The 27577-nt window shown below is 38.2% G+C and overlaps 1 protein-coding gene across 2 annotated transcripts in view; it reads right to left on the bottom strand.

The window, feature by feature from the left end:
* Positions 1 to 5356: 5356 nt before the first annotated feature.
* Kdm4c (lysine demethylase 4C) overlaps positions 5357 to 27577 on the bottom strand; it is a 150955-nt gene continuing 128734 nt past the window's right edge. Inside the window, exons 20-22 of one of the 2 annotated variants that reach the window (XM_021199596.1) lie at positions 19332 to 19451; positions 11828 to 11920; positions 5357 to 6409 (exon numbers count right to left, since the gene is read on the bottom strand). In XM_021199596.1, coding sequence (XP_021055255.1) covers positions 6233 to 6409; positions 11828 to 11920; positions 19332 to 19451 — 390 coding nt within the window. In that variant the 3' untranslated portion in view covers positions 5357 to 6232. The remainder of the gene's footprint in view (positions 6410 to 11827; positions 11921 to 19331; positions 19452 to 27577) is intronic. The other variant, XM_029539771.1, reaches the window with a different exon arrangement.

Genomic DNA, 27577 nt, shown 5'->3' with positions numbered 1-27577 from the left:
ATTCGGGATAGCATCTGAAATGTAAATGAAGAAAATATCTAATAAAATAATTTTTAAAAAATGGGGCACAGAGCTAAACAAAATTTTCAATAGAGGAATATCAAATGGCTGAGAAGCACTTAAATAAATGCTCAATATCCTTAGTCATCAGGGAAATGAGAATCAAAACAACTCTGATATTCCACCTCACACCACTCATAATGGCCAAGATAAAAAAAAAACCTCAAGTGATAGCTCATGCTGGCAAGACATGAAGCAAGAACTCCATTGCTGGCGGGAGTGCAAACTTGTATAACGACTTTGGAAATCAATTTGTCTGTTTCTCAGAACACTGGGAGTAGTTCTACAAGACCCAGCTATACTACTCCTGTGCATATACCCAAAAGATATTCCACCATCCCACAAAGACACTTGCTCAACTATATTCATAGCAGCTTTATTTATAATAGCCAGAAACTGGAAACAACCTAAATGTCCCTCCACTGAAGAATGGATAAAGAAAATGTGGTACATCTACACAATGGAATAATATTCAGCATTTACAAACAAGAACATCATGAAATTTGCAGGCAAATTAATGCAAGTAGAGTATATTCTGAGGAAGGTGACTTAGACACAGAAATACACACATGGTGTGTATTCACTTATAAATGCACATTAGCCATAAAATACAGGATAGCCATGCTATAATCTGGAGACCCAAAGAAACAAAGATAGAATTGTATGAATCTTACTCAGAAGATATTGGAGGTAGATGGAGGGAGGGAACTGGGTGGCAGGGGCTGAGCAAGGGAATGGGGATGAGGTTCAGGTGGGGAAATGGGGGAGGGGTGGTTTTGGGAGAACTGAAATAGGTGGTTTGTGGCAACTCTGGGACTAGCTGGAGAGCTGGGATTCGGGAGGCTCCCAGGAGTCTATGGAGATATCTGTAGCTGAGACTACTACCAGTGGGGGAATATGGAGACTGCAATGGCTACCTGCTATATCCAGACAGAACTTCCAGGAGGAGGAGGGAGAAATCAACCCACCAGCAAAACCTTCAACCCAAAGTTTGTCCTGCTTACAAGATGTGCAAGGATAAAGACAGAGCACAGATTGAAGGAATGGCCAACCATGACTGGCCTAACTTGAGACACATCCCATGCAAAAGAGCCATTAATGATACTCTGCTCTACATACAGACAGAAGTCTAGTATTACTGTCTCCCATGTGGCTTCATCCAGCAGCAGATGGAAACAGATGCAGACCCTCATAGCCAAACTTCAGGTAGAGCTTAGGTACTCTTATGAAAGAGTAGTGTTTAGAATTAAGCGATCTGAAATGGTTAAAAACACAAGAAGACCTAGAGACCTGGAAGGGTCAGGGACACTATAAGTAGACCTACAGAGTCAACTAACCTGGACCAATGGTGGCTCCCAGAAACTGGACCACAAACTGAAGTACATGCAGGGGTTAGACCTAAGCCCCCTATACATTTGTAGCACATGTACAGCTTGTTCTCCATGGTCCCCTAAGACTGGAGTGGAAACTATCTCTGACTCTGTTGCTTGCCACTGGATCCTGTTCTAGCTGTACTGACTGGTCAGTCCTCAATTGGAGAGAATCTACTTAGGCCTGCTTCGACTGGATGTCCCAAGTTGGAGTGGTACCCAAGGAGGCCTTCTTCTCTTGAGAAGAAAGGGAGTGGGTAACGGGATGAGGGATTTACAAAGGAAGAAGTGGGACGAGAGGTGGGAAGAGGGTTGCAAAAGGAATGTAAAGTGAATACATTAAGGAAGGAAAAAAAAAAAGGTGCTGCCAGGCTATAGTGGTGGTGGGGCCCTTAATCCCAAAACTTCAGACGCAGAGGCAGAGGAACTGTTTGAGTTTCAGTCAGACTGGTCCACAGAGCATGTTCAAGGATAGCAAAGACTACACAGATACATTTCCTCCAAAGGAATCTGCACCTCCAAAACAGCATTTGCCCACTTGCTAGAGATTTCGAGCCTCTAGAAAGGGCAGAAGTCTTCTTCCTTACTAGTTTTTATTCTATTTATACTGTCAGAACATAGTTCAAGAATAGAATCCTGTGATAATTCTGAGTGTTAGTGAGAAAACTCCAAGAAATCAAGACACAAGTCTGGTGATGTCAGTTTCTTCAAAGGAGAATGTGTTCTAGAAATGTGTTTTCCTGTCCCTCCCAGGTATAGCAGGTAAGAGTGAGTTTACTTTAGCTTATTCATTACAACTCTATGGAAAAGCATGCCTTTGCTACCTGACTTGTCCTTGTGATTGTATCCTTCTCCTCCTCCTCTTCCTCCCCCTCCTCCTATTCTTGTTTTTACAGACAGGGTTTCTCTGTGTAGATATAGCTCTTGTGGAACTCACTTTCGACCAGGCTGGTCCTGCATCCATAGAGATCCATCTGCCTGTGCCTCAAAATTACTGGGATTAAGGGCATGAAGCACCACCACCTGGCTCAGGTAACTCTTAATCCTCAGTACAAATTATCTGATGCTCTGAATAAAGTTGTCGTTTGCATGAGAATTTATTCTGTCTCATTTTTTTGGACCCACTGTCCCAGATCCATGCGATCAACTGGAGCAGTGAACATTTTGGATGACTGAACACTTAATTCTCAGAAACTTCATAGTCAGTGAGGCTTGAAAATATCAGTGTACTGAGAATCCTTAGGATTAAGGGTGACCTTTGAATTAATAGAGCTGACTTATATCTGAGATGGAGGCTGTCTCATTTTGGACTTCTTTTCCTAAAAGTAAAATCTAAAAGTAGCACTTGCATCGCACCTGCTTTCTCCTACATGATTTTGTACTATGTCTATAACTAGTGGAAATTAATAACATATTCTGAGAAGTCAAGTGATATTTCAGCAGATGTTTGGTCTCAATTTCTTTCTAGATGAATTAAAAACAAAAATTCAATTGACAATGATCACGCTGTCCTCATTTCAAGCACACATAAAGAATTAAATATTGCAAAATATGCCAACCAGTTTTACTAAGCTCTTAACCTGCAGAGAAATGGCTGGCAATTAGTGTTACATTAGAATTGTCACAGCTAAGCAATTTATAAATCAGTAGGAGGACTTTAACTGATTTTCTGCTACATGAACACACTGAACATGCAGTTAGAATAATACACAGGAATTAAAATTACAATTGAAGTGTCAGACAGTAAGTGAAAAGTTTTAATGTTCTGTCTAGTGAGGGAGCTAATAGTTTATGAAGAACACAGTGGACAAAAGTCTTATCTGTGGCCAGGACTTTGCAAGGACAATATATTCAGTTGCTCTTGGTTATAGAACATTACTTAAGTGAGACCTAAAGGGAAAATTATATTTGAGATCAAACAAGAATCTGTACATTTCCCTGCTGTGTCAGTCAATCTGAAATTCTGCTGTCAGGAAAACTTGTACACAACAAATGGTTCTAATTAGATTAACTCCTCCTAGTATCTTACATTACTGTGAAAAGAGTTCACTTTCATTTAAAACCAAAAAGACAGAAAATTCAAGGCTGATAGCCTTATAAAATAAATCCATTACGCCAGCAGAAAAGGTTGAGTGTCAATCCCTGTGAGGTCAGGTTGGTGGGCTTGCTCTAGCTTTGAGGTCATCCCATAAGTCACTCCAGAAAATGAGCACGGTTTTAATTGAGGCTGACACTGCTGGTTTGGTACTTCACTTTGTCCCCAGTAACAGCGGGCATTGCACCCTTTGCCATGAAATGGTTGGAATGTCCAACCAATCCATGATTTCCGGTAATTCCTCACATAGGATCTGGGAGATTCCATGGAGACTCCTCACATGGGGACTGAAATGAACTCCCTCTGGGCCTACCTGCTCCTTTGTTTATTGTTATTGTGAGACTATACCCAGGCTAGCTGAGAGGCATAGGAAGCAGTTGGGAGTTAACTCAAGCCAAGTCCATCACAGCTCAGCCAACTTCAAGACCTATCAGCAAACTGTGTTCCCTTTGCCGCAGGTGAATAGAAATGTATACTCTTTTGTTCTGTGTGCTTTGGGGTCATCCTTTCCTTTCCTGTCTTTCACCCATTTTTAAAATGAGGGATGTAACCGAGACTATTAAGGTTCACTCCATACACTCAGATAATTAAAGGTTTAGAAGTTGGGGCAACACCTCAGGTAGTGCTGGAGATATGTGGATACTTTCTTTTCAGGAATACTGCCATGAAGGTGCTCAGCTAGAAAAGGAGGGCCTGAAAAGACTGGGCCACAAAATGTGTTCAGAGTTCCCCAATAACACCTGTTTTTCTCTGCTTTGGAATTTTGGAGACTAAGTTTTTCCCATACACCAGACTTGACTAATCCTGTCTCAGCCTGCGTTGTGTGAGAGGCTTTTCCTGGGAAGTTGCAACAGACACACACATCACACATACCATCCCCATCATGTACACACATACACACAAAACATACACATACATGCAGGGACCATATATACCTATTCATTCCAGAAAGGGAAATCCACAATAGACCAATGCATACAACTTGGCTAACCAATGAGTTTTAATGAGGTTTTTAAAAGGAGTATGAGTAAAGGTTACTTATGAGGGATGAATCAAAAATTGCAAACCTAAAACTCTGTACATCTTGTAGGCAGGTAGTCCTGTGATACATTGTTAGCTATTTTTCTAGGTTCTGTCCACAGTCACCTAGCAACAGTCAGGTAGGAGCCTGGCATGCAATCAAAGGACTGTTTGTTCCCCCCCCCCTCCTCTCTACCCTTTTCCATGTGTTCTGACTGGTCTCTTCCCTTCTCTCTCTTTTTTTTCTGTCCCTCTATCCCCTTTCCCACAGTCCCTTCTCACCCCACTTCTCATGCCTCCAATTAATTTCATTTTGTAGTAGACCCATGGTCCTATGGCTCAGGAGGGGGTGGGGGTGGGGGCTTCAGCATAGAGTTCTGAGGCACCTCCTCCCCACTGCACCATGCCACTGCATTACAAAATGTATCATGTTCTCGTTTGTGTCTTGGTTGGTCAAAGTCTACTTGCCAAGCTAGTAAGGAGTCTTTGAAAACCTTCCCAGTTTCTGCTTTTGCAGTCATATAAAAGCAGACTTCTGTTCACCTCTGAAGTTTCATGAGCAGCCCCCTCCTTCAAGTAAGGGGTGTTTCCCCCCCCCAATTTTTATTAGGTATTTACTTCATTTACATCTCAAATGCTATCCTCAAAGTCCCCTATACCCTCCCCACCCTGCTCCCCTACCCACCCATTCCCCCTTCTTTGTAAGGGGTGTTTTAATTTAGAGAAAATTGACAGGCAACTGTTTCCCATCTCCCCAAAAGCTCATTATCTACTGGCTTAACCCTAAACAAATAAGCAAAGACAGAAGACAGGACAGGCGAAAACAGATTTTAATTTTTAAATACTAATACATTTCCAGGCTGTTTTGCAAAGAAAAATCATGTTACATTAGTTTAAAACTATGCATTAAGTATATTTCTTTAAACTCTAATTTTTACAAACACATAATGAAAGAAATATATATTTTATAAATATCTATTCAGAACAGGAATTATGAAGTGTTCAAAATATCAGGCCAAGATTTTTCCTCTGTAAATATATAAAATTCCCATATACTTCATATGAATTCCTCTTCAAGAGCAAAAAAAATTTCCTCTTATAAAGGCCAACTCAGTTTTCAGACACAATCAAAAGTAATAATATAAAAAAATGGAAAAGTTCTGTACAAGGGAATACAGATAGCATACAGGTAAATCCCATTACCATACATGCCATTTGTGTTTTAAAAATGTTTTATAAAAACTGCCACTTAAAACAAATGTGAGTGAGAATCTTTCCCTGGCTGTGGAAAATATATATAAATACACCCACTACCTGTTGATGAGGCTTCCACAGAAGGAGTTGGGGAAAAGGAGCCTCCAAATATGTTCCCTGAGGAAGGGACCTGAGCCAAAGAGAGGGAGCCCCCTCTTCTTTGGCAGGAGTTTTATATAGTGGGCCATTCACTGCTATTTCCTTTAATTTAGGAATATTCTTTGGGGTCAAACAAATGACTGAGGGGTGATCAGATTACAGAAGCAACTAAATAGGTCTCTTCTTGGTTGCTTGGTAATCAAACTCCAGAGGCCTGATTTATTACCAATACCAAAGAAGCACCCAGTCACCTGTCCCAGTGCGTACCCCAAGGCTGTCCCTTTGTCTTCCCTCTTCTGGTCTGAGCTGCACGGTGGCTGCTGCATGTTATCAACTACTGTCTCTTCTGACACCTCTTCTGGAAAGAACTCTTCAGGAAAGTACGATACACAGGGTCATCCACATACTCATTCTTGAGCCTGGAGCTTAGCACTCTTTGCCTCTTCCTCTCCCCTTGGATTACATCTGCCCCATAAAATGTGTCTTCAAATCGCATGTCGGAGGCTGTGGACTAAATGCAGAAATATATTATGGAGTATATAAATGAGAAATATATTATTGAAACACTAGACACAGATCTAGGGAACAGAGGCTAGGATCTATCATAGGGTAGAAGGAACCCACCACAGTGTCTTACTCTTCCTCATCAGGTAGGTCTCACCTATACTACATGGCAGAGATATGTGGCTCTATTAGTCCCAATTTCTTTACCCTGCCTGAGGGAGCTTCCCCAAACAAAAGCAAAATTAAAGTCTTCTCATACTGAGTCTGATGTAAATGGAAACTCCTAAAAGGAAGCTGTCTATAGAAACTGATTGACTAATTAGAATTTGAGGAAGTATTGTGGAGATTACTAATAGCTGATCACTAGCTCTAGATCACTAGCTCTAGCCCCGCAGAAGAGCCACCCATGCCTTCCTACTTCTGTGTTGCAAGTTAACATCATGTGACTTACAGATTAAAAAGCTTTTTGGAACCCATTAACTTAGCAGACCACTAGCTCCCACCAACCCCAAAGCTAATGATGTCATCAGACAGAATCTTGGGCCTACAGTAAACCTTCCCCCATCATGCTATAGCAACCTGATGTACCCACTAATGTATTTTAAATTCGCTGAGGTATTTAGACTTTGTCCTACAAAACTATAAAACTTCATGAAGCAGCTTCCATGTTGGAATATGAAATTTTAGTTGTCCTAAATCTATGTTCTTGAGTCATGTCCCTTTAGAATAGAACTGCAAAGTTTACATTAACACTTGTTTAGTCTCCATCTCCACTTGGCTTCAGCGCCAACAGGTTTGTCTTTTTTGGGGGGTGGATTGTCCTCGGTCATTCCTAATTCATGCTGAATCCTATTTGTTCCTTTAGTCTTTCTCCACTTCCTTGAAGCTAGTGTGGTTAAAGCCCTAGTTCCCAAGTCCTATGGCAGTTCTCTGTTGCTTAACTACTTTACTGGCTGCCTGTTTGCTCATTTTTGATATTTCAGACTTCGCTGTCTTTGCTATCTGTTCAACTCTGGGGTCTTTAATCCATATTCTGGGCATCAATACCTATACAGACTCCAAGGATGATGATGGGATCTCTTACTCTAGGTTAGATCTCTTACACTCAGACTTACAATGTCCCTGCCCAATAGGTACCTTAGACTGTGTGGTTCAGACACTCTCCAAATTATTTTGTATAAAATGGAAATAAAGACTTCCTCCATGACTGCCCTTCTTAAATTTCCTGAATGCCAATACCATGCTCTTCTGTACAATCATTTGTCAAAAATTTAATGGTACTGTGGATTTCCATTCTGCCAGGAGCCTTCCATATACTTGAAATAGCCATGATCCTGATGTAGGGTCTCTCCCTTCTCCTTTTGAACCACTAGAACAAATGCAGTAGTCCCAGTCTATCTCCCATTTAATTCCTAGAAAACAGAGCTCTCCAGAAACACACTAATTAAATAATTAAAGAGTGCTACATGTACCTGTCTGCAACCTTATCTTCTATCTGCCCTCAGGAATATCTGCACATTCCCAAGGGCAGACTTTTACAACCTAGCACACCCTACTTCCTCCTTTCAGAAGATGACATTTTACATTATGAGCTACATATCAGAGTCTTAAGTTTCTGTCTGAGATAGTTTTTCTTCCATGGAAAAGTCTCTACCACAGAAAAACTGGGGGTTCCTGTGAGCCCTGAACATGAATGCAGGAATAATCTATTTGCTTCCCATTGGGTGTTTCTTAAGCTAAAAGATATTAGAAACGATAAACTAAATGTTGTATAACACAACACTAAAGAACAAGCGTGGAACTTAGCAACTCTTTAGTAAGTGATCAGTGAAAAGTGAGGCGAAGCTGAGATACTCAAGTAAAGACCAAACCTAGAGTCTACACTAAAATACCAAACTTTATTCCTGATTCCCTAGTCTGTTTTTCAATCTAGAATACTTTCTCCACTGGTTTAAGTTAGGGGTATGACTTCTAATGACACGAACAAATAGAATGTATGAGGTTGATAACAAAGTAGACTGTTATTCTTTTAGGAGTTAAAAATACATGGTCCATTGTGTAGTAGAGAAAGAAGGGATCAGAGAGAAGGAAGCCTAGAATTTGGAAATGTTTCAAGTTGGCAGATGCATATATTTTCTGCTGAGCGGCTCATAAGGCTAATAATCTACGGGTTCCCTAGAGAATGCCATATATCATTTGGGAAGGAAACTTAGAATTGTGAATTGGTTGGATCTTCATAATCAGAAAGAAACATTTTGTTTCAGTAACTCTTAGAAAGGACCACCACTGCTGAGACAAAATGATGGACCATCCAGAGACTGCCCCACATGGGAATCCATCCCATCATCAGCCACCAAACACAGACACTATTGCATATGCCAGCAAAATTTTGCTTAACGGACCCTGATATAGCTGTCTCTTGTAATGGCTATGCCAGTGCCTGGCATATACAGAAGTGGATGCTCACAGTCATCTATTGGATGGAACACAGGACCCCCAATGAAGGAGCTAGAGAAAGTACCCAAGGAGCTGAAGGGGGCTGCAACCCTGTAGGTGGAACAACAATATGAACTAACCACTACCTCCAGAGCTCATGTCTCTAGCTGCATATGTAGCAGAAGATGGCCTAGTTGGCCATCATTGGGAAGAAAAGCCCCTTGGTCTTGCAAACTTTATATACCCCAGTACAGGGGAACGCCAGGGCTAAGAAGTGGAAGTGGGTGGGTAGGAGAGCAGGGGCGGGGGGGGCCCCGTATAGGGGACTTTTGGGATAGCATTTGAAATGTAAATGAAGAAAATATCTAATAAAAATTGAATTAAAAAAAAAAAAAGAAAGCACCTCCACTAACTTATATTTCACATTTATTAAGTGCTAAAGTTACCAAAGGAGGAAATAAAACATCTATGAAAGTGTTGCTACTCTGCAGAAACAGCAGAAGTCAGTCTCTTAAACACAATAGTAAAGTCAATTTACCAGGAGCTCTAATTACCAGTGGTTGCCATGGTTACTTTATGAGACAATAAAAGGTAATGGGGCTGTTTCTGAAAAGAGTACAAAAGAGCCCAGCACAGTCATTACGCAGTCCGATGGCTCTCTTAAAACATTTTTCCCCAAGCCAGAAGAATCTGAGAGAGGCAAAGTCACTAAAACATAAAGGTTCAATGATAAGTGATGCTTATCAATCTTCCTCAAACCAAATATTCTGTAAGCATAAAATAGCTATCAATGAATATTCAATTAGATTTGACTCCCCAGCTGGAAGAGTATGAGACAACCTACCTGAAGGCAGGTTTCTAACTGAAGGGTTTAGCAGTCTTTGATCTAGTAACAAAAGTGGAAGTGGCAAGAGCTGTAGCTCCAAGATACTATTTCCTACTGGGCTTAGCTGCTAGGCAAACAGGACTGCATTCACTGTGTTGTTAAAGTTAATTAAAGTGTTCTCAGAGAAGTTGGGCATGTCCCAAATACTCATCATCCTGACATGTAGCATGGGGCAAGAGGCAGACCAGGAAATCAAAGAAATCCTTGGCCTCTTAGTGAATTAAAGCCCATCCAGCCTAGCTCACATATGGGCCTGTTTCAAAACAGAAACAAAAAACCAGGGGGCAGGGGGAAGGGGGATGTATTGAGAATACACAACACAAAATGATACTCAAGACACTTGTTTAAAAAAAAAAAAAACTGAAGAGAGCATCATAGAATCAAGAGCATATCTACTATGGAATAAAAAGATTTTATCTGTTTAGAGAAGAAAATGAACTCATAAGAAACATGACCGTGAAATCTTTAAGAATCAATTTAGTATGCACTCCAAGTATACACATCAGAAAACCAAGAGACTTTCAGAGGGCTTCCTACCCTATTCCCTACCCAAATCTTTAGGGGTCAACAAAAGTTAAAAAAATAGCAAAACAAAACAAGGAGAGTAGAGGTGAGCCAAGGGGAGGTATGGATATACAGTGAGGGGTAGCCATCTCTACTGATTTCGGGTTTTCTTGACAGACTTCAGTATGCTTTATGAAATATTTATTTTTATCTTATGTGTATGAGTGTTTTCCTTGGAGTGTTTTCCCTTGAAGTGTTTCCAATGCCTGTAGAGGACAGAAGAGGATGTTGGATACACTGAACCCTGGAGTTAATCCAGTTGTAGCTACCATGTGGGTGTGGATAAAGAAAACCAAACCCAGGTCCTCTGCAAGATTGGGATGGAACAGTAGTGCCATGCTCTAGCCCCAGGTTTCAAGATCTTAAAACACTGACAAGTTACCCAGGCTTCCGGAATATTTGTCTCTAAAATTGGTATATTTAATTTTCTCTTTGCTCACAGGTATTATAATCTGTTCTTTTTTTTTTTTTTTTTTTAAACTAGAATGTTCTCAGAGTACATGCAGCTCTCCTGAATACCCCACATTTCACTGGGTGAACAGCAGCACTGACACTGTGTCTTGTCCTCTCCTTACTTTTAATGTCCTTCCTCTGAAGGTACAGCTGAGAGGGAAGTGTATATCCATTGTGGGTTCCCTGCCTAAGGATCTCACTTGACAACAAAGGAACTGAACATTTAATTCACAACTTAAAGAAGCTGTTGGTTTTCAAAAATGACAATCACAACTCTGCCTCTACAAGAGGACATAATCAGTATTTATGTATGAAAAAGACAAATTTATTCAAAAAATTAACTTCTCTATTAAAAATTTGTTATTTTCAGAGAGATACTATAGATATGACTCCAAATGAATAAACTAGACTTAAATTTTACACTGCTAAATACTTTATAATAGTGTGAATCCTACATTATTATGAATTACACTTATTTAAGATTACACTAATTTAAGATTAGGCCACCTATATTTACTTATCATTTAGTGGCATGCATTGGATTTGGCAAAAAATATATGGGCATATACATGTGTACTTATTATAACTCTTTTAGTACTCCCACTATTAATATTCCGGCTTTGTTATGTCTTTATGAAAGTGAGAGTTTGGAAAGAAACATCAGTGAGTGTGTTACGTAGAACTTTATCATTACATGATAAGATTACTACAGACACTTCTCTAATGCTAAATCTTTAATCTACTTTGAACACTTTCTTTTAATGTAACTTCCACTAACAAAGATTAAATACCTTAATATTGTATTTGTTTACCCCCAGAGCTTTGTATAAGTGACGAATTTAGTAACTATTATTATGTGTCAATAAATTTTAACACAAAGGACTGCCATTTGACCTCATTGGCAGTAAACTATATATGCACTGGTTTTACCATTTCTAAGTTGAGACTTGCATTCATCAGGTTACAACAGGGGAGAAGTCACTTTAGCTTTCTCCAAAATTAACCAAAAGCCCAAGGTTGTTTTAGGCTTGGGATAGCACAGAGAATAAGGACTTAACCTAAGTAGAATTTGTCACTTGCACTTACAAAACGAGCCTTTACTCTCTTGGGTAACTCTTCATCTAAAGTGTATATGTCTTCTCTCTTCATTGCAATCTGCGATCCATCTTCAAATTCAACCTAAAGATACAAAAGCCAATGTGATATGTAGTAAAACCAAAAAAGTACTGACCATTTTTCAAGAGTTCCAATTAATTATGGGTATTGGGAGGTAGGGAAGTAAAGGACTCTAACTGAGAAAATATAGAATGACCCAAAGTCAGGGACATTAGAAGAGCATTTTCTTACCCAACTAAGAACAAAGCAAGTTGAGAAATAGTCAAGACGGTTGAATAGGATAGACTTAAAATATGAACTATGAAATATTTAATACCTCAAAACCAACTAAAAAAAGTGAGGGCTGATCAGATAATTTCTCTGAAAAGTGGCAAGTCCTGCATTAAGATGGGCTGGGCTTGCTAGTATCATGTCTTATTAACAGAAACTATTAAAAGAAAGAAAAAAATAGCCTACAAAAATGAGAAAAGGCATTTGAGAACTATACATCAGGTAGAAATATCCAGAATAAAGAACTAAAAAAATTGAAAAATAGAGCAAACAGATATCAAACCAGGTTTGTTTTTGTTTTTTTTTTTTTTTTAAAACCCAAAGCCATTATTAAATCGGCTAGTGAAATGAATGCCTTATACAGTACTGGTAGAACTCTGCACTAGTAAGCCACTGTAGAACTCATGATAGAGGCGCCTTACAAAAGTAGAAACAGAATTATGATATAATCTGCGTATACCATTTCCTGGTGCATCTCTGAAGGACTAAGTCAACATACAACAGGAATATTTGCACATCCATGTTTATTTCTGTAGGTATTCAAAATAGCAAGGAAATGGAACCACACTATATATGCACCAGTGAACAGAAAATGAGGCAAACATGAAAAGAAATTTATTCATTATAAACAAAATAATGTCATTTCCAGAAGAATGGATGAAACTGGACATTATTATATTAAGCAAAGGAGTTCAGACCCCCAAAGACACATATTAGATATTTTCTTTCATATGTAGAATCTAGATTTAAATTTATTTATATCTGGTGTGTGTGTGTGTGTGTGTGTGTGTTAAGTTCAAAGGGAACCTTGAGAGGTAAAGATGATATGTTTGATATGTTAAGAGAATGTGGGAGAAATAGTAATGGAACATATAGCAATGTAAAACCAGAAGAGTGTTATCTGGAGGATTAAAAAAAGAACACAAAAATGAAAGACAGGGATGAGAGAGCAAAGTGTAAGAACAAAGTGAATTGGCCTATTTCCATGAATGGCAGAATGAAATCCATTACTTGTGTGCTCACTTTAAAGTAATTTAAACACAGAAAGTTAGAAGAGTTAGTGCTCTATGAATACTTGATGTTATCAGGGGAGATTACTACATATGAACAAAAGGCACCATTTTCTCCTCAGAGTTGAGACACTCTCCCTGAGCATTCTACAATTGCACACACTCTGTACATTGTCCAGTTGTGTGTCTCTGTGTTGTCATATACTTCAAGAAGTTGTTTCTCTGATGAGGATGATCCATGTTCTGTTTGATGGGTATAGCAGTATGGTAGCAGAAGTCATTTCCCGTAGGCTCATGACCTATCTAGTCTCAGATTTTTGATATGGGTTCTAGCTCATGGAGGAGGCCTTAAATCCAACTGAAAAGTGTTCGATTACTCCCATAACATTTGTGCCATTATCATATCAGTATTTTGCTGGCAGGTTGCTGTTGTAAAGCACAGGGTTATAGCTGGATAGTATTTTTTTTAAGAGCCAGCTGAAGCTTTTGGGGGAAAATACAACTGAGTTGGGTTTTAGTGGAAGGCAAGGGAGGACTATCCCAGATAGGACATTCTTCCCAAGGTTGGCCTGAGGGTTAGGGTTGATCCTTAATCAGGTGGGTCTCTTGTTCCCTGTACTCTGCCATACAGCTGTCTCCCCTGTGATCCCTGAGTAGGTACACAGACTGGCAGGAACTTCAGTGGCCATTCACTTGGGAGGGATATCAGAAGACTCAGACACTAGCTTCCATCATGAGTTTCAATCTTATTCATGACCACAGCCTTGGTGTAAAAAAACATGCTGGAGGCCCTGGCAGAGCTGGAGTTTGGCTGGAAGGAGCTCATTCTATAGCTAAAACCAGGACTACTGAGTGCCCCATAAGCTGAGTTCAGTACTGAGTAGCTGCTGGTGATCTTCATATGGATGCTCAGGTTCTGCATCTCAGATCCTAGGCTGCTCTCCTTGGACTTCAGCAGCTTGTTGTTAAGTCTTGATGTCAAGTGCCCAGCTTGCTGTTTATCATTTCCTGGTACTCTTGAAGCTGCCTGGCTATACACTGCTGGGCCCATTAGAGGGCAGCCTCTAGCTCACCCAGCTTGGCATTCTTTTTTTTTTTTTTTTTAATTATTTTATTAGGTATTTTCTTCATTTACATTTCAAATGTTATCCCGAATGACCCCTATATCCTCCCCCACCACCCTGCTCCCCTGCCCACCCACTCCCACTTCTTGGCCCTGGCATTCCCCTGTATGGGGCATAAAAGTTTGCAAAACCAAGGGGCCTTTCTTCCCAACGATGGCCGACTAGGCCATCTTCTGCTACATATGCAGCTAGAGACACGAGCTCTGGGGGGTACTGGTTAGTTCATATTGTTGTTCCACCTATAGGGTTGCAGCCCCCTTCAGCTCCTTGGGTACTTTCTCTAGCTCCTCCATTGGGGTCTCCGTGTTCTATCCTATACATGACTGTGGGCAAGCTTGGCATTCTTAATGGCCATCTCCCCATGCTGCTCAGCATCCCTGATGCAGCCTCCAGGGCTGTACCTTGGCCTTTGAGATTTTCAGTCTCCATCCGCAGGTAGGTGCTGTTGCAGTTCATCATGAACTGTCTTTGTAAGGCACAGTTATCCCAGTTAGGGGATGCAATTCTTCTTACTTAATCTGGTACATGCCAGCTGCGGTTGACTAAAATAATAAACTAAACTTTGCTATGGTCTCTGGAGGTCATTTTACCATATTTACTGCCTTCTGAACCCTGCTCTTAGCCTCTGCTTCCTTTGTACTGTCATGCTGGTAGCCAGCAGCCTCCTAGGAGAAAAGAGGAGGGGGGAGCAAAGGTTTGCTCACTCATTTCTTGCATGAGCTTTTTTCCCCCAACTGTTGACCTTCTCTGACTTTATTAAGTTTCTTTCCTAGGTCCCGAATTGCTTTTCTTAAGTTCTCTACTTGGCCCTCGAGCCTTTGTAGAAGACCCAGAAATCTTTTCTAGCATTTCAGCTATGCCATTATCTATGGGTTTTGATATTGATATGTTATAAACGGTTTTTAATGTTAATGTACTGTTGAGATGTCAGAATGGCTTATTTTGATATTGTTGCATTTTGTGCATCTGCTGAGATGAATGTCTAGTCTTTATTTTCCCTTTCCTTCTTTCTGTTTGTTTCGTGTAAGTCTTCATGGTGAGCTATACTTTTGGGGCTTATATTCCTCTCTACTACTTGGGAGGAGCCTGACTCTAATTAACAGGAAAAGAATAAGAATTATTAGCAATCCCTTGCAGTCAAAGACAATTATATACTTTACTTGTGTCCTACAGGGTTCTAAAACAGAAGCACTAAGATCATTTGCTACTTTGTGTTCCTAGCAAATCCCAGATATTTTACTTTTTTCCAGCAGTGTTATTGTCTGAGAATATGTGCACCTTCAGGAGAGTTGGCTTCTTGGGTTCTCCAGTGACTGCTCATCTAGGCAGTGACTATACATTTTATATATACTCCAGGCTAATCACTCCAGGGTATCAGGAGACAGTCAGAATAACAGGATCCTGGTGCAGAACTTCAATCATAGTTCCCAGGGCCAGCATATCCTTTGGCACCTCTACAATACACTTTAAGAAGCTTTCATAACTATTATTACTTTTCCAAATTCAAATAGGTCTCTAGCTCATAGCATGTAAATGTCAGTAGTGTGTGAAAACACAGTATCTTTTAAAAGACAAACATTTTCAAATCCTTCTAAAATGACAGCAACTAAATCTGAAATTTTTTTAGACCTTAGGAGACTTAGAGAAAAGTCTACGATGCTGGCCTAGCAGTGGGCTGGATGGTGGATGCTCAGGGATTTCCAACAACAGCTTTTATTTTATATATATATATATATATATATATATATATATATATATATATATATATATATATANTATATATATATATATATATATATATATATATATACACACTTATATTATATATATAATAAGTAGATATATATATACTTATATATATATACATATATATATACTTATATATATTTACTTATTATATAATAAGTAGATATTTGATATATTACAACTATTAAGTCTCCTAGGATTAAGAACTTCTAGCTATTTTGATTTTCTGTATTTTTCACTTTTAACAAATAGAGTGGTACTTTAAAAGTTAAAAGATAAGTCAAATTACGCAGTGGTTCAATGTCATCAATGAACAGAGATGGAAGGAGGCGCATGTTAAACGTGTTTTTGTTTTCATTTACAGTCATGTATTACTACCATAAGATGAAGCTTTACAACAGGGTGGAATCAGGCTGCGGTCACAAAAGCACTTTGTTGCTACTGCCTAGAAGAATAAAGATAGGGTTCATCCTGGCCTTTTCTACTAATGAAATGGCTCCTTTAGCATTGAAGTAGGCAAGATATTTTCTCATTTATACATTTGATAGAATAGCTTTAACTTATCTGTGACTACTTTCTTTTGTTTTGAGTCATTTGAAAACTTTAATTAAAAGAAGACAATTTTCCTAAAACAATGCTGGCTATCCTAATTTTTCTAAGTCTCAGGTATCCAGAGGCAAAACTTTACTACAACCATGGACAGCTGCTTCCTCTCATTAGGACAGAGAAAAGAGTAACTTTCTGACTCTTCTTTTTTATCAGCTGTATGCTCTTATGAATTATGAAAAAAATATGTTCTTCTCCTGAAAACTGTTAAAATGTGTTCACTGAGCTGTCTCCTTCCCTTAGTTGTACACTAAGAATTAATAAAACCTATTTTGCAGAACTATTGTGAAAAGCAAAAATACACACACAAACATACACTCACAGACACACACAATCACACACCATATACATGCACATAAACAGACATAAGCACACATACATACATACACAGACACACATATACAAAGATGCTTATGGACCCAAACTTACATACACAAATATACATACAGATAAATACAGCCACATAATACACATACAGACATTCACACAAATATGAACATAAAGAGCTACATCAATACACATAAACACAGATACACATAAGTACAAATATACAAACAGGGCTAAATCCATACACATACAGACAAAAACACACACCTGCAAATATGCACACAGACCCATACATTCACAGATACAACAAACATACACAGTTTTAGCATATATGTACTGAGTGCCTGATATTTATCTGTATGCACTTTAATGAATATCTGGTTTACTCTATGGTGAAGGTGAAAGACAGAAAGAACAAAGAGGTCTCAAAGGGCCACTTTGTTTAATGAGGAATTTTAAATTACTTATAATTAAAGAGACACTTTTAATACCAGCTTTAACTTTCATTGATTCTATATTTATGGCTGCAATTTTATGTTGCTGGGCTAACACAGTGATTACTAATTAGCCTGCATTTTAACATGTGATACTTTTATGTAGCAATGAGCTTTGTTACATAGCTTCACCATTGTTCTTATTAAGTGTGACACTTTGTTTTTGAATGCTATATTAAGACTTTCTCTAAAAATATTCTGTATTATCCAGCCCCCTTGAGACGTTTACTTAATTGTACACTATCTGCTACAAAGTTGCTGTAGCACTTATCCCACCATTCATAATCCATATACATATGGATACATATGGGAAAGATTGAAAATGACCAACAATATGCCCATGTCCTTCACTTGTTAACTTTTAGTTTTCTAAGCTGCAATAAAAGCACAGTATCCAAAACAACTTGGAAAGGTGAGATTTTATTTCACTTCCACATCACAGTCCATTACTGAAGTCAGGGCAGAACCTCAAGGTAAGAACTGAAACAGGGACCATGGAGAATTGGAAGCTCACTACTTACTGCTTTCCTCAGCCTGTTTTCTTATACAACTCAGGACTCTGCAGAGGAATGGCATACACACTATGCCCTAGGCCCCCACCCATCAACCACTAATTAAGCTGTGCCATGGCTTACCTACAGGCCAGTCTCATAGAAACATTTTCTGAATTGAGGATCTTATTTCCAGATAACTCTGGCTCTTGTAACATGAGAAAAAACTTGCCAGTATACCAACTCAAATGGAATTTTCTAGACCATGAGAAAGTGTACTCTCATGTTTTCTAAACGTCTTTGAGCATCTTTTAATTATATTTTGTTCTAGTTTCTGGTACCATATTTTGTAATGTACTCTACCTTTTAAGCCCTGATCAGTTTGTTAACTTCCTTTACTCAAACTAGTGTCTTATTATTATTAACCTGTCTTGCATCTGAATCGTCTTGGTTTTCCCCATTTTTACTATACGATTTACAATAGAATGTTGATTTATGACATGGCATTACTGAAATTTATTGCTTCAGTTGCAAAGTTCTTCAAGGAATAGGAATGCACATGTGCTGCCCATGTTGTTTCCCTTTTGTGAGTTCCACTCTTCTTCATTTCGGGTTAAAACATAAAATTCCAGTTTAGTTATTAACATGTAGAATTCCCTAGTGACCAGAATATACACTTGATAAATAACTATTTCTTTAAACTTGAGTAGATGACAACTGTAAGTTCCTTAGAACCTACATTAATGCTCCTTATCTGACTCAGTTTTATCTGAGATGCCTGGGTTATGCTTCTCCACCCAAGTAAATCAACTCAGGGGCTGCTTGTTGAACAGCCATCACAAAGTTACCACAAAAGTAATATATAACACTGCATCAAGTTGGCAAATGAATGTTCCTTCCTTCCTTCCTTCCTTCCTTCCATCCACCCATCCATCTCTCTCTCTCTCTCTCTCTCTCTCTCTCTCTCTCTCTCTATATATATATATATATATATATATATATATATATATATATATATAGTTCTGGGTCTTATACATGCAAAGCAAGTGTTCTACTGCTGAGCTATAATAACCCAAGTTCCATGTTCTTGCTTAAGGTGAGATAAACCAACTCTCATAATGAAAACACAGGGGAAAGAGCCTACTGTCTAGCAGTTGAACCATATAGTGAACTAACTATTTACCAATTGTTGGGGTTTCTCAGTGTCCAATCCAGCAACTAAACTGTAAGTTGCTAAACTTTAAGTTGAAACCCAGGCTGCTAGATAATGACATTTTGCCTCTTTCACAAAATTTAAGGGAAAGCACAAAATTCATGTGGCTTTTTGATCCATAGCATACTCATGCTATCTCCCTCTGGTATCTCCTGTCCATCTCAACAAACAGCGCAGATAGAACAGCACCCACCTGATACATGTAGGCAACATTTGATCCAAGATACTTTGCCCCATAGAGTTTACCATCGGGCCATTTGACTTGGATGACTTCTCCCTCCGCAGGAGGGCCCAGCTTCACACAGTTTCGGCTCTGTGGAATTAATGGAAAAGCATTTTAAGGCAAGTGCCTAAGTGAATACATTTGGAACTTAGCAAATGATGAACTCTTGGGAATTAAAAGGAATAATTATCCTAGTGTTTTACAGATTATTATCTTGACTGGATGTTCAGGGAAGAGATATGAGGTATAGGAGCGAGCACTTAAAGACTTGGTCTATACTATTAAGTTGCAGGAGCCCTGTAGCCAAGCATGAAAACAAAACAAACAAACAAACAAAACAACAACAAAAACAACCAATCAGTACTTTACATTTGCTGCTTGACAAGGAACTGTCAAGACAGAAACTCAAATAATAAATACAAAGTACTTTTCCTGAGACAAAGAGCCAGCTAGGGATTCATTACACCTGACATTTCTGTAGCAATGTGCAGTTAAGAAAGTGCTTCAGCATAGCTATGAACTTGATCTTTATAATTACTCTTTAAAGTAGACAGACTTTTACATAATATTTTCATGTATTCTTTGGGAATTTGATACAATGTATTTTTTTTATCACATTTAGCCTCCTTCCCAAATTTTCCTGAATCCATCCCACCTCTGATTCACCCAAAATTAGCGTCCTCTCTCTCTTTTTTTAACACCTATAAAATCAAAATTGTGTTGCCTAATTTGTGTTGGGTGTGAAGGCTATACTGGAGTATGGTTGATGTTCCGGGGGTCACACCATTGAAGAAGACTGTCCTGTCACAGCAGCTATTCAATGCCATTAGATACTGAGCTGGGGATAGGCCTATAAGACTACTACCCCAACCCACACTGAGATGATATGAAGTGGCAAATTAATATATCTAGTTTACTGACAACAATCCTGAGCATCCAAGAACCCTCTGCCATAAATGACGCTGAATGTTAGTCAGGCAAGCTCTGAAAATAATGGGGGTGTGGGACCTCAAAGTCAGAGCTGAGAGAATTGATTCAGGCTGCAAGGGATGGAAGGGACATGGTATTTGGAGCAGGTGGGATATGTCCTGCTTCAGTTGCCTTGCAAAAACTGTTTGTTTACAAACATGAATGCTCCTGTATCCATCAAGTGTGCTAGTTACTGTATACAGGTGTACTAGTGGTCCCACAAAAACTATCAAAAGTTTTCTGTCTTCTGGTGTTTTGTTTCATGTCTCTCTCCTATAAGGTTATTGTGAGCAAACTCCTCAGTGGGGTTCATTCTGAAAGCTAACTTCTGCCAAGAGGATATACGTGTCAAATAATAAAATATTCTCAGAGAGTTAATTAGGCTGGCTGAAAGAAATACATTTTTGACAAATGAAGCTATAAATGCTGCCTGAAAATATTGTGGTTTAAATGAAAGAAACACAGGACATATTTGGTTGTTTACAACTAGGGACATATCAGATATTTCTTTTTATTAATAAAGTTCTGCCCTAAAAAGAAGTTGTCATTTTATTGCTAGGTGAGGACTAAGTATGAAATGCACAGATATTCAATTGTTCTAGTTGAAAACTGAAGAAAAAAATTTTTATTTTAAAAACAGATTAGAAGGACACAAAATAAAGAGGTCCAAGAAAACACAACACCAACAAAATGACAGGAGCAGACACTCCTTTTAATAATAACTAAATACTACTTCAATTCTTCAACAAAACCACACAGACTAACAGACTGAATTAGAAAACAACATCCATACTTTTGCTTCCTCCAAAAACACACTTTACTACTAATGACAGAGAATACCTTAGAGTAAAAGCATGGACAAAGGAATTCCAAAGAAATGGGACTAAGAAACAAGCAAGCATTGCTATTCTAATATCCAAGACCACAGACTTCAAACAAAAACTAGGAAGAAGACATAGAAGTACCAGTTCATTTTTAGTAAAAGAGAAACCCACCAATAGAATACTACAATTCTAGGTCTATAAACACGAAAACACAGGGCATCAAATTTCATAAAGGAAACATTAGATCTAAAAAACCACAGATTGACCCCAATACAGTGAATGTGGAATGTTGCAGGATTTTCCCTGTCCAATTACATTAGTGCAGAGGTCTGTGATTGGACAGGGCAAAGTGGGGTGAAGCTAAAAGTTGCAGAGAGGGAGTGTCCCAGAGGGTAGGGAGAAGAACCATGACCTTAGACTGTGAACTCCTGTGGCAATTACCAGCCCCAAGTAGCTATGATTTCATAAGGTTAGAAATATTGGGTTAAAGTTTTATCATTATCAACTGGCTCTGAAATTATTTATTGGCATCTTGTAAATTGTGATTTTATTGATATATATCTAGTTGGTTAACTATAGAGTCTTGATTCTACTGGGGTATTGGGTTGTGAGATGTAACCGTGAGGTTGGCGGTCCCATTTAGTTACTGGAATATGAGATCTCCAACTATATAGGTTTATGTATGAAGAAGAACTAGTGGTGATGGAACAAACAAAGCGGGGGCTAGCTGGGAGGGAGTCTCTTGGAGAACAGGGGAGCGGTACCCTGCTGGGACATAGTGTTGTGGCCCACCAGTGCTAGAGCTAGAACACCTCTGGGGCAGGAGAGTTGGCAGGATCATTTTTTATTATTTCCCTCAACAGTTAATATCTCACTCTCACCAGTAGATTCGCAGTCAAAAATGAAAAAAGAAATGCTGCTATTCAATGGCATCATTCAGATGGTTCTACTTAATGCCTACAGAGCATTCCATCCAAACAGTATGTAGCTCATAAAATGTTCTCCAAAATTAACTCCATGATAGAAGACAAAGCAAGTCTTAATAAAAATAGGAACACTGAAATGGCATCCAGTGTTCTAGTAGTCCACAGTGGGATAAAACTGGGTATCAACAGCAATATGAATTGCAGAAAGTACCCAAACTCATGGAAGCTAAACAACACACCACTGAATGATAATGATAATGATAATGATAATGATAATGATAATGATAATGATAATGAGGTCACAGAAAAAAAAAAAATCAAGAAAAAAAATTTAAAAGCCTCCTAAAATTGGATGAAAATTAATACCAAAATCAATAGAACAAATGAAGGCAGGCCTAACAGGGAAGTTTATAGAAGAGTCTATATCAAAAGTTTTTTTAGAGATCTCAAATTAACAATTTAGTGATGCAACAAAAGCCTGAGGAAGTAAAACAGAAACAATATAAAAAAATTAATATTATTTTTCAAAATCAGGGCTAAAATTCATTGCATAGAAATAAAAATAATAATGCCAAGAAGCAATCAAAGAAAGAGCTAGTTTTTTTTAAAGTTTAGCAAGTCAGGCTTGGTGGTATGCATGCTTAATTCTAACACAGAGGCAAAGGTAGGCATATTTCTCTGACTTTGAAGCCAGTCTGGTATATATACTGAGTTCCAGGACAGCCAAGATTACAAAGTGATCTGCTATCAACAAAAGAACAAAGAAATAATAAAACAAGAAAAAAAGTTATACAGCCAGATATATAGCCAACTAAACAAAAGAAGAGGTCCCAACACTTTACAGAATGTGCCAATTCTATAGATATAATTTAGAAATTGATAGTAAGACCTTATTGCTGAAAACACCATATACTTGACTCATAAAAAAAAAAAAATGAGAAACCAAGCTGATACTGACATGGAAGCTTCATTTCCTACTGGCTAGCTTTCATCAATCTTACATAGCAGTGAACCCTGTGAACTACAATAAAAACTGATCTGGCAAGGCATGCCCACTGGAACAAGAAGACAGTGTCTTCCAAATACAGTATGGTAATTTCATATATCCACTCACAATAATTATGACAGTATGCACAAGACTAGTGCAACTTCAAGCCAGACCAGATGCCAATCTGTTAAATAAATACAGGGTTCTTTGCCTTACAAAAGCTTTTCAATTTTATGAGGACCCATTTGTCAATTATTGATCTTAGAGCATAAGCCACTGGTGTTCTGTTTAGAAAATTTTCTCCTGTGCCCATATGTTCGAGACTTTTCCCCACTTCTCTTCTGTTAGATTCAGTGTATCTGGTTTTATGTGGAGATCCTTGATCCACTTAGACTTGAACTTTGTACAAGAAGATAAGAATAGATCGGTTTTGTGTTACATACAGGATCATTGCCATTGTAGGTTCAGGGTTAATGGACTCAACTCTTAAAAGTAAGAAGTCTAATTTCCTATCTTTGTTTTAATAGATTTTTTTTCCACATTGAAAAGGAAATAAATGCATATGCATGTGTGAATACACCTGTTCCTATACCCCCACAATACTGTGGTTGTCATTGTTATGCTGCTTCAAAGCCCACCTTGTTCCTTCATTAAACCAAATTTTTGGCTATTACACACAGCCTATTGCCAGGCCCTGACACACAGACACAAATCATCCTCTATGTAACAGCAGCATTAATTCTTATTATTTGGAGAATTCTCAAGGCCAAGTGGTTGTTGGTTTGCACTTCTCCTTCAGCCGTATGTCAAGAGTAAACACAGGGATGAGAAAAGAACAGAAACTCCTGAGATGGACATTATTATTTTAAAAAGTATTTCAGCATTAGCATGAGGTCTGATTATGAGAGAAAGCAATTTTTATGGTATCAGAAATGAGCCTTGACATCTGGCAGCTTTGAATACATAAGTAATAGTTTCTTTAGGAAGTTTTCTTCTTGGTCCCTCTAAAGTTAGATACCATGAAAAAAGCAGAAAAGCCAATAACTAAAAACAAGAGTGGGGGGCCTGGAGAGATGGCTCAACGGTTAAGAGCACCGACTGCTCTTCCGAAGGTCCTGAGTTCAAATCCCAGCAACCACATGCTGGCTCACAACCACCTGTAATGAGATCTGATGCCCTCTTCTGGAGTGTCTGAAGACAGTTACATATGATACTAATAAACCTTTAAAAAAACAAAAACAAAAAAAAAAATAAAAAAACAACCAAACAAACAAAAACCACACAAGACTGGTACTAGGGAACCAGCCCATTTTAATGGGCTGTGGGAATAGGCCAGGCAGCAGCAGGCACAGTGAGGCTGGTCCGGGGGGGTTGCCCTCTGCAGTGCTGGGGGAAACTCTCTGCATCTTTTGAGCTTGAGAGTATGGAGGAAACAGAATTGCCTTCTCAGACAGATTACCTTCCTTCTCTGTCTGTCAAGTATCAATGTTGGTGGGAGGGAAGGTCAAAACTCTCTGGAAAGGGTGACCATTGGTTTTACAATAACATACTAAATATATCCTCAGGGCCTGGCATTGACCATTAGAGAAACAGGTTAAAAAAAAAAAAAAACACCCAACGTTTTCCTAATTCTTTCACTAAAGGGATTCAGATCTAGTTTGGTACTCAAACATACATCAGAATGCACATAACAAGGAAATATGCAATCACAGTGATGGATGGGGACTGGGAACTCACTATCCATGACTCAGCCTTCTATGATATAACTACAACCACGTACAAAGGTACACTGATTATTAAATATACTGGGGCAAAAAAGAAACTCCCTGTGCAATTTCAAGCACGAAGAATATGGAACAAAGAAAACATATTAAATACTGCAATACAGAAAGACTAAATCTATTATATAGGTGGGCACATCAGAACAGCTGATTTCTTAATGGAAATAGTCAAGAAGTTCAGGCAGAGGTAAACAATGCTAGACCAGTTAGGAAAATGTGGACTAAGAAAACACAAAACATTACAAAATAAACAAAAATGACAGGACTTATAACATACCATTCACAAAAAACCCTGACTGTAAATGGTCTTAATTATTCAATCAAAAGATGAGAATGGCAAACCGCATGAGAAAACAGCCCTCTTCTTTTTCCTGCTTCAGAGAAACATACTTCCTCATCAGAGAAAGACACCACCTTAAGGTAAAACGACGGCAAAGGCTATTCTAAAAAAAAAAAAAATTGGACGAGGAAATATCAAATATGGCCAGTCTAAAACCTGACAAAATAGGCATTAAATTAAAACTAGTTAGAAGGGACTAAAAATGTCATTTTATACTAATTGGAGAACATTAAGAAGATATTACAATTTTAATATGCATGCAGTGAAGAGGGAGTGTGAATTTGTGTATGAACTTAACAGAGAAGGGAGAGAATATAACAAAAGTAATATGAAAGCTCAGAGGAAATATATTGTATTTGAGTGTTGGGGCATGTAGAGTTAATCAGATTTTAAAAATATGAAAAAGGCATATGAATAACTTCTGTTTGTAAAGTAGTTAAAAATACAATGATAAAAGGTGGGTGGGTAGGGGAGCAGGGGTGGGGGGGTATAGGGAACTTTCAGGATAGCATTTGAAATGTAAATAAAGAAAATAATAAATAAAAAAAAGATAATACAGCAAAGGTATTATAAGAAATCCATCTGCCAGATGATTCTAGATCTCAGGTTGATATATTAACTATCACAGAAATTAGTCTGAGTTGTCTCTGACCTTGAACCACACCTCAACTGTGTGAAGAAAGGTTATATGTTTCATAAGAATAAATTTCTCTTTTTGTGTCACCTTTAAAAAAAAAAAGAAAAAGAAAAAGAAAAAGAAAACACACAGTTGGAGATGGGTCTGAGAGGAATCATGGGAAAAAGTTGAGGCGAATACGATTAAAATATATTGTATTAAATTCTCAAGGAATGAATAAAATAAAAGAATAATCTATTATTTAAAAAAAAAAGATAGAAAGAAAATGACCACAAGAATGAATGGGAGAAGAGAGGAATTATATTTCATGAAGGAAGTGCAATAAAAATTTTATAAAGAGAAAATCAATGAAGAAAGGAAAGAAGGAATGGGAAAAAGGAGAGAAAGAGGGGGGAGGGAGGGAGGGAAGGAGGGGAAGGAGGGAAGGAAGGAAGGAAGGAAGGAAGGAAGGAAGGAAGGAAGGAAGGAAGGAAGGAAGGAAGGAAGGAAGGAAGGAAGGAAGAAATCAGGTGTGTGCATATGACCAACTCATTTCCCTTTATTACAATGCATTTTTTTTTTTGTCTATTGATAGTAAAAGTGTAGCTCAATACCATTGGGGTACGAGTTTCATTTCTATGGAAACACAGACAAGAAGTTCAAGAAAATAGTCCCTCTCAATATTATCATTATGTCTTAGATGCCTTTAGTTCCAAAGGGAGAAGATTGTAAACTATGATTTGTAAATTTATCATGATTAAGTTTCATCTGAATTATTTATATGCATGCATATTTTCACATATGTGGACCTTAAAAAATTCAATTTTCACTTATAGTAACTGGAAAAAAAATATGAGAAAGGCATATGAATAACTTCTGTTTGTAAAGTAGTTAAAAATACAATGATAAAAGTTGCATGGATGGATAATCCCTCTCCTAGAAGCCATAAGTTTATTAAATGAAAATCCCTATACCAAGCATGGGATACATCTCTATAAGTTGTTGGTCAGAGAGGCCCCTGGAGGTCCCTCAAACAACACAGGATATCCCATTCCTCTTACTTGCCCACTAGAATTTAATGGTAAAAATCTATTGCTGAGCTATGCATTAGCTGCAGGACATGAGGAAATGAAACTAGAACTGAGCTGGATGCCTTGTTGCTGTTAAACTAGCTTTCATGGTACCTGGAAGGTGCTATGCAGAGGTCAGAGGGAAAAAGTCATCCATAGTCTTAACCAGCTAAGTGCCAGTGTGTAACAGTATCAATCTACCAGGACATTGTGCCCAATGATTCTACAGTAGCATGACTGTTATGGAGGTAAACAATTATATTCTAATAGGATTTAAAGCCTATTTTATGGGAGAGAATTCATGCATGTTACTGTAAATATGCAAAAGCCCATAGCTGGGTAAATCATTGTCTAAGGAAAGGCACACAATACTGGTGTTTTGATAAAATGTATTGAAAGAAACAAATGTTCTTCCAAATATTTATACTCACAGCTTAGTACTATAAGCTACTAAGAAAAGCTTCTTATCATGAATGCAATTAATACAGAGACTTGTAACTGGTGAAAAGGCTGAGAATAAGTAAAAGAGTTTAATAAGGGATATTCTTCTCTACATGGGATATCTATATAACCGACCCTAGGCTCAGGTAACATTATACACTAAAGGGTGTAAACACACACACACACACACACACACACAGAGAGAGAGAGAGAGAGAGAGAGAGAGAGAGAGAGAGAGAGAGAGAAGAAAAATTGTAAAAT

This window comes from Mus pahari, chromosome 6 (genome assembly GCF_900095145.1).
Source record: "Mus pahari chromosome 6, PAHARI_EIJ_v1.1, whole genome shotgun sequence".
In the NCBI taxonomy this organism is placed as follows: Eukaryota; Metazoa; Chordata; class Mammalia; order Rodentia; family Muridae; genus Mus; species Mus pahari.
Note: the sequence above shows the minus strand (reverse complement) of the source record. Positions and strands in the feature narration are given on the sequence as shown.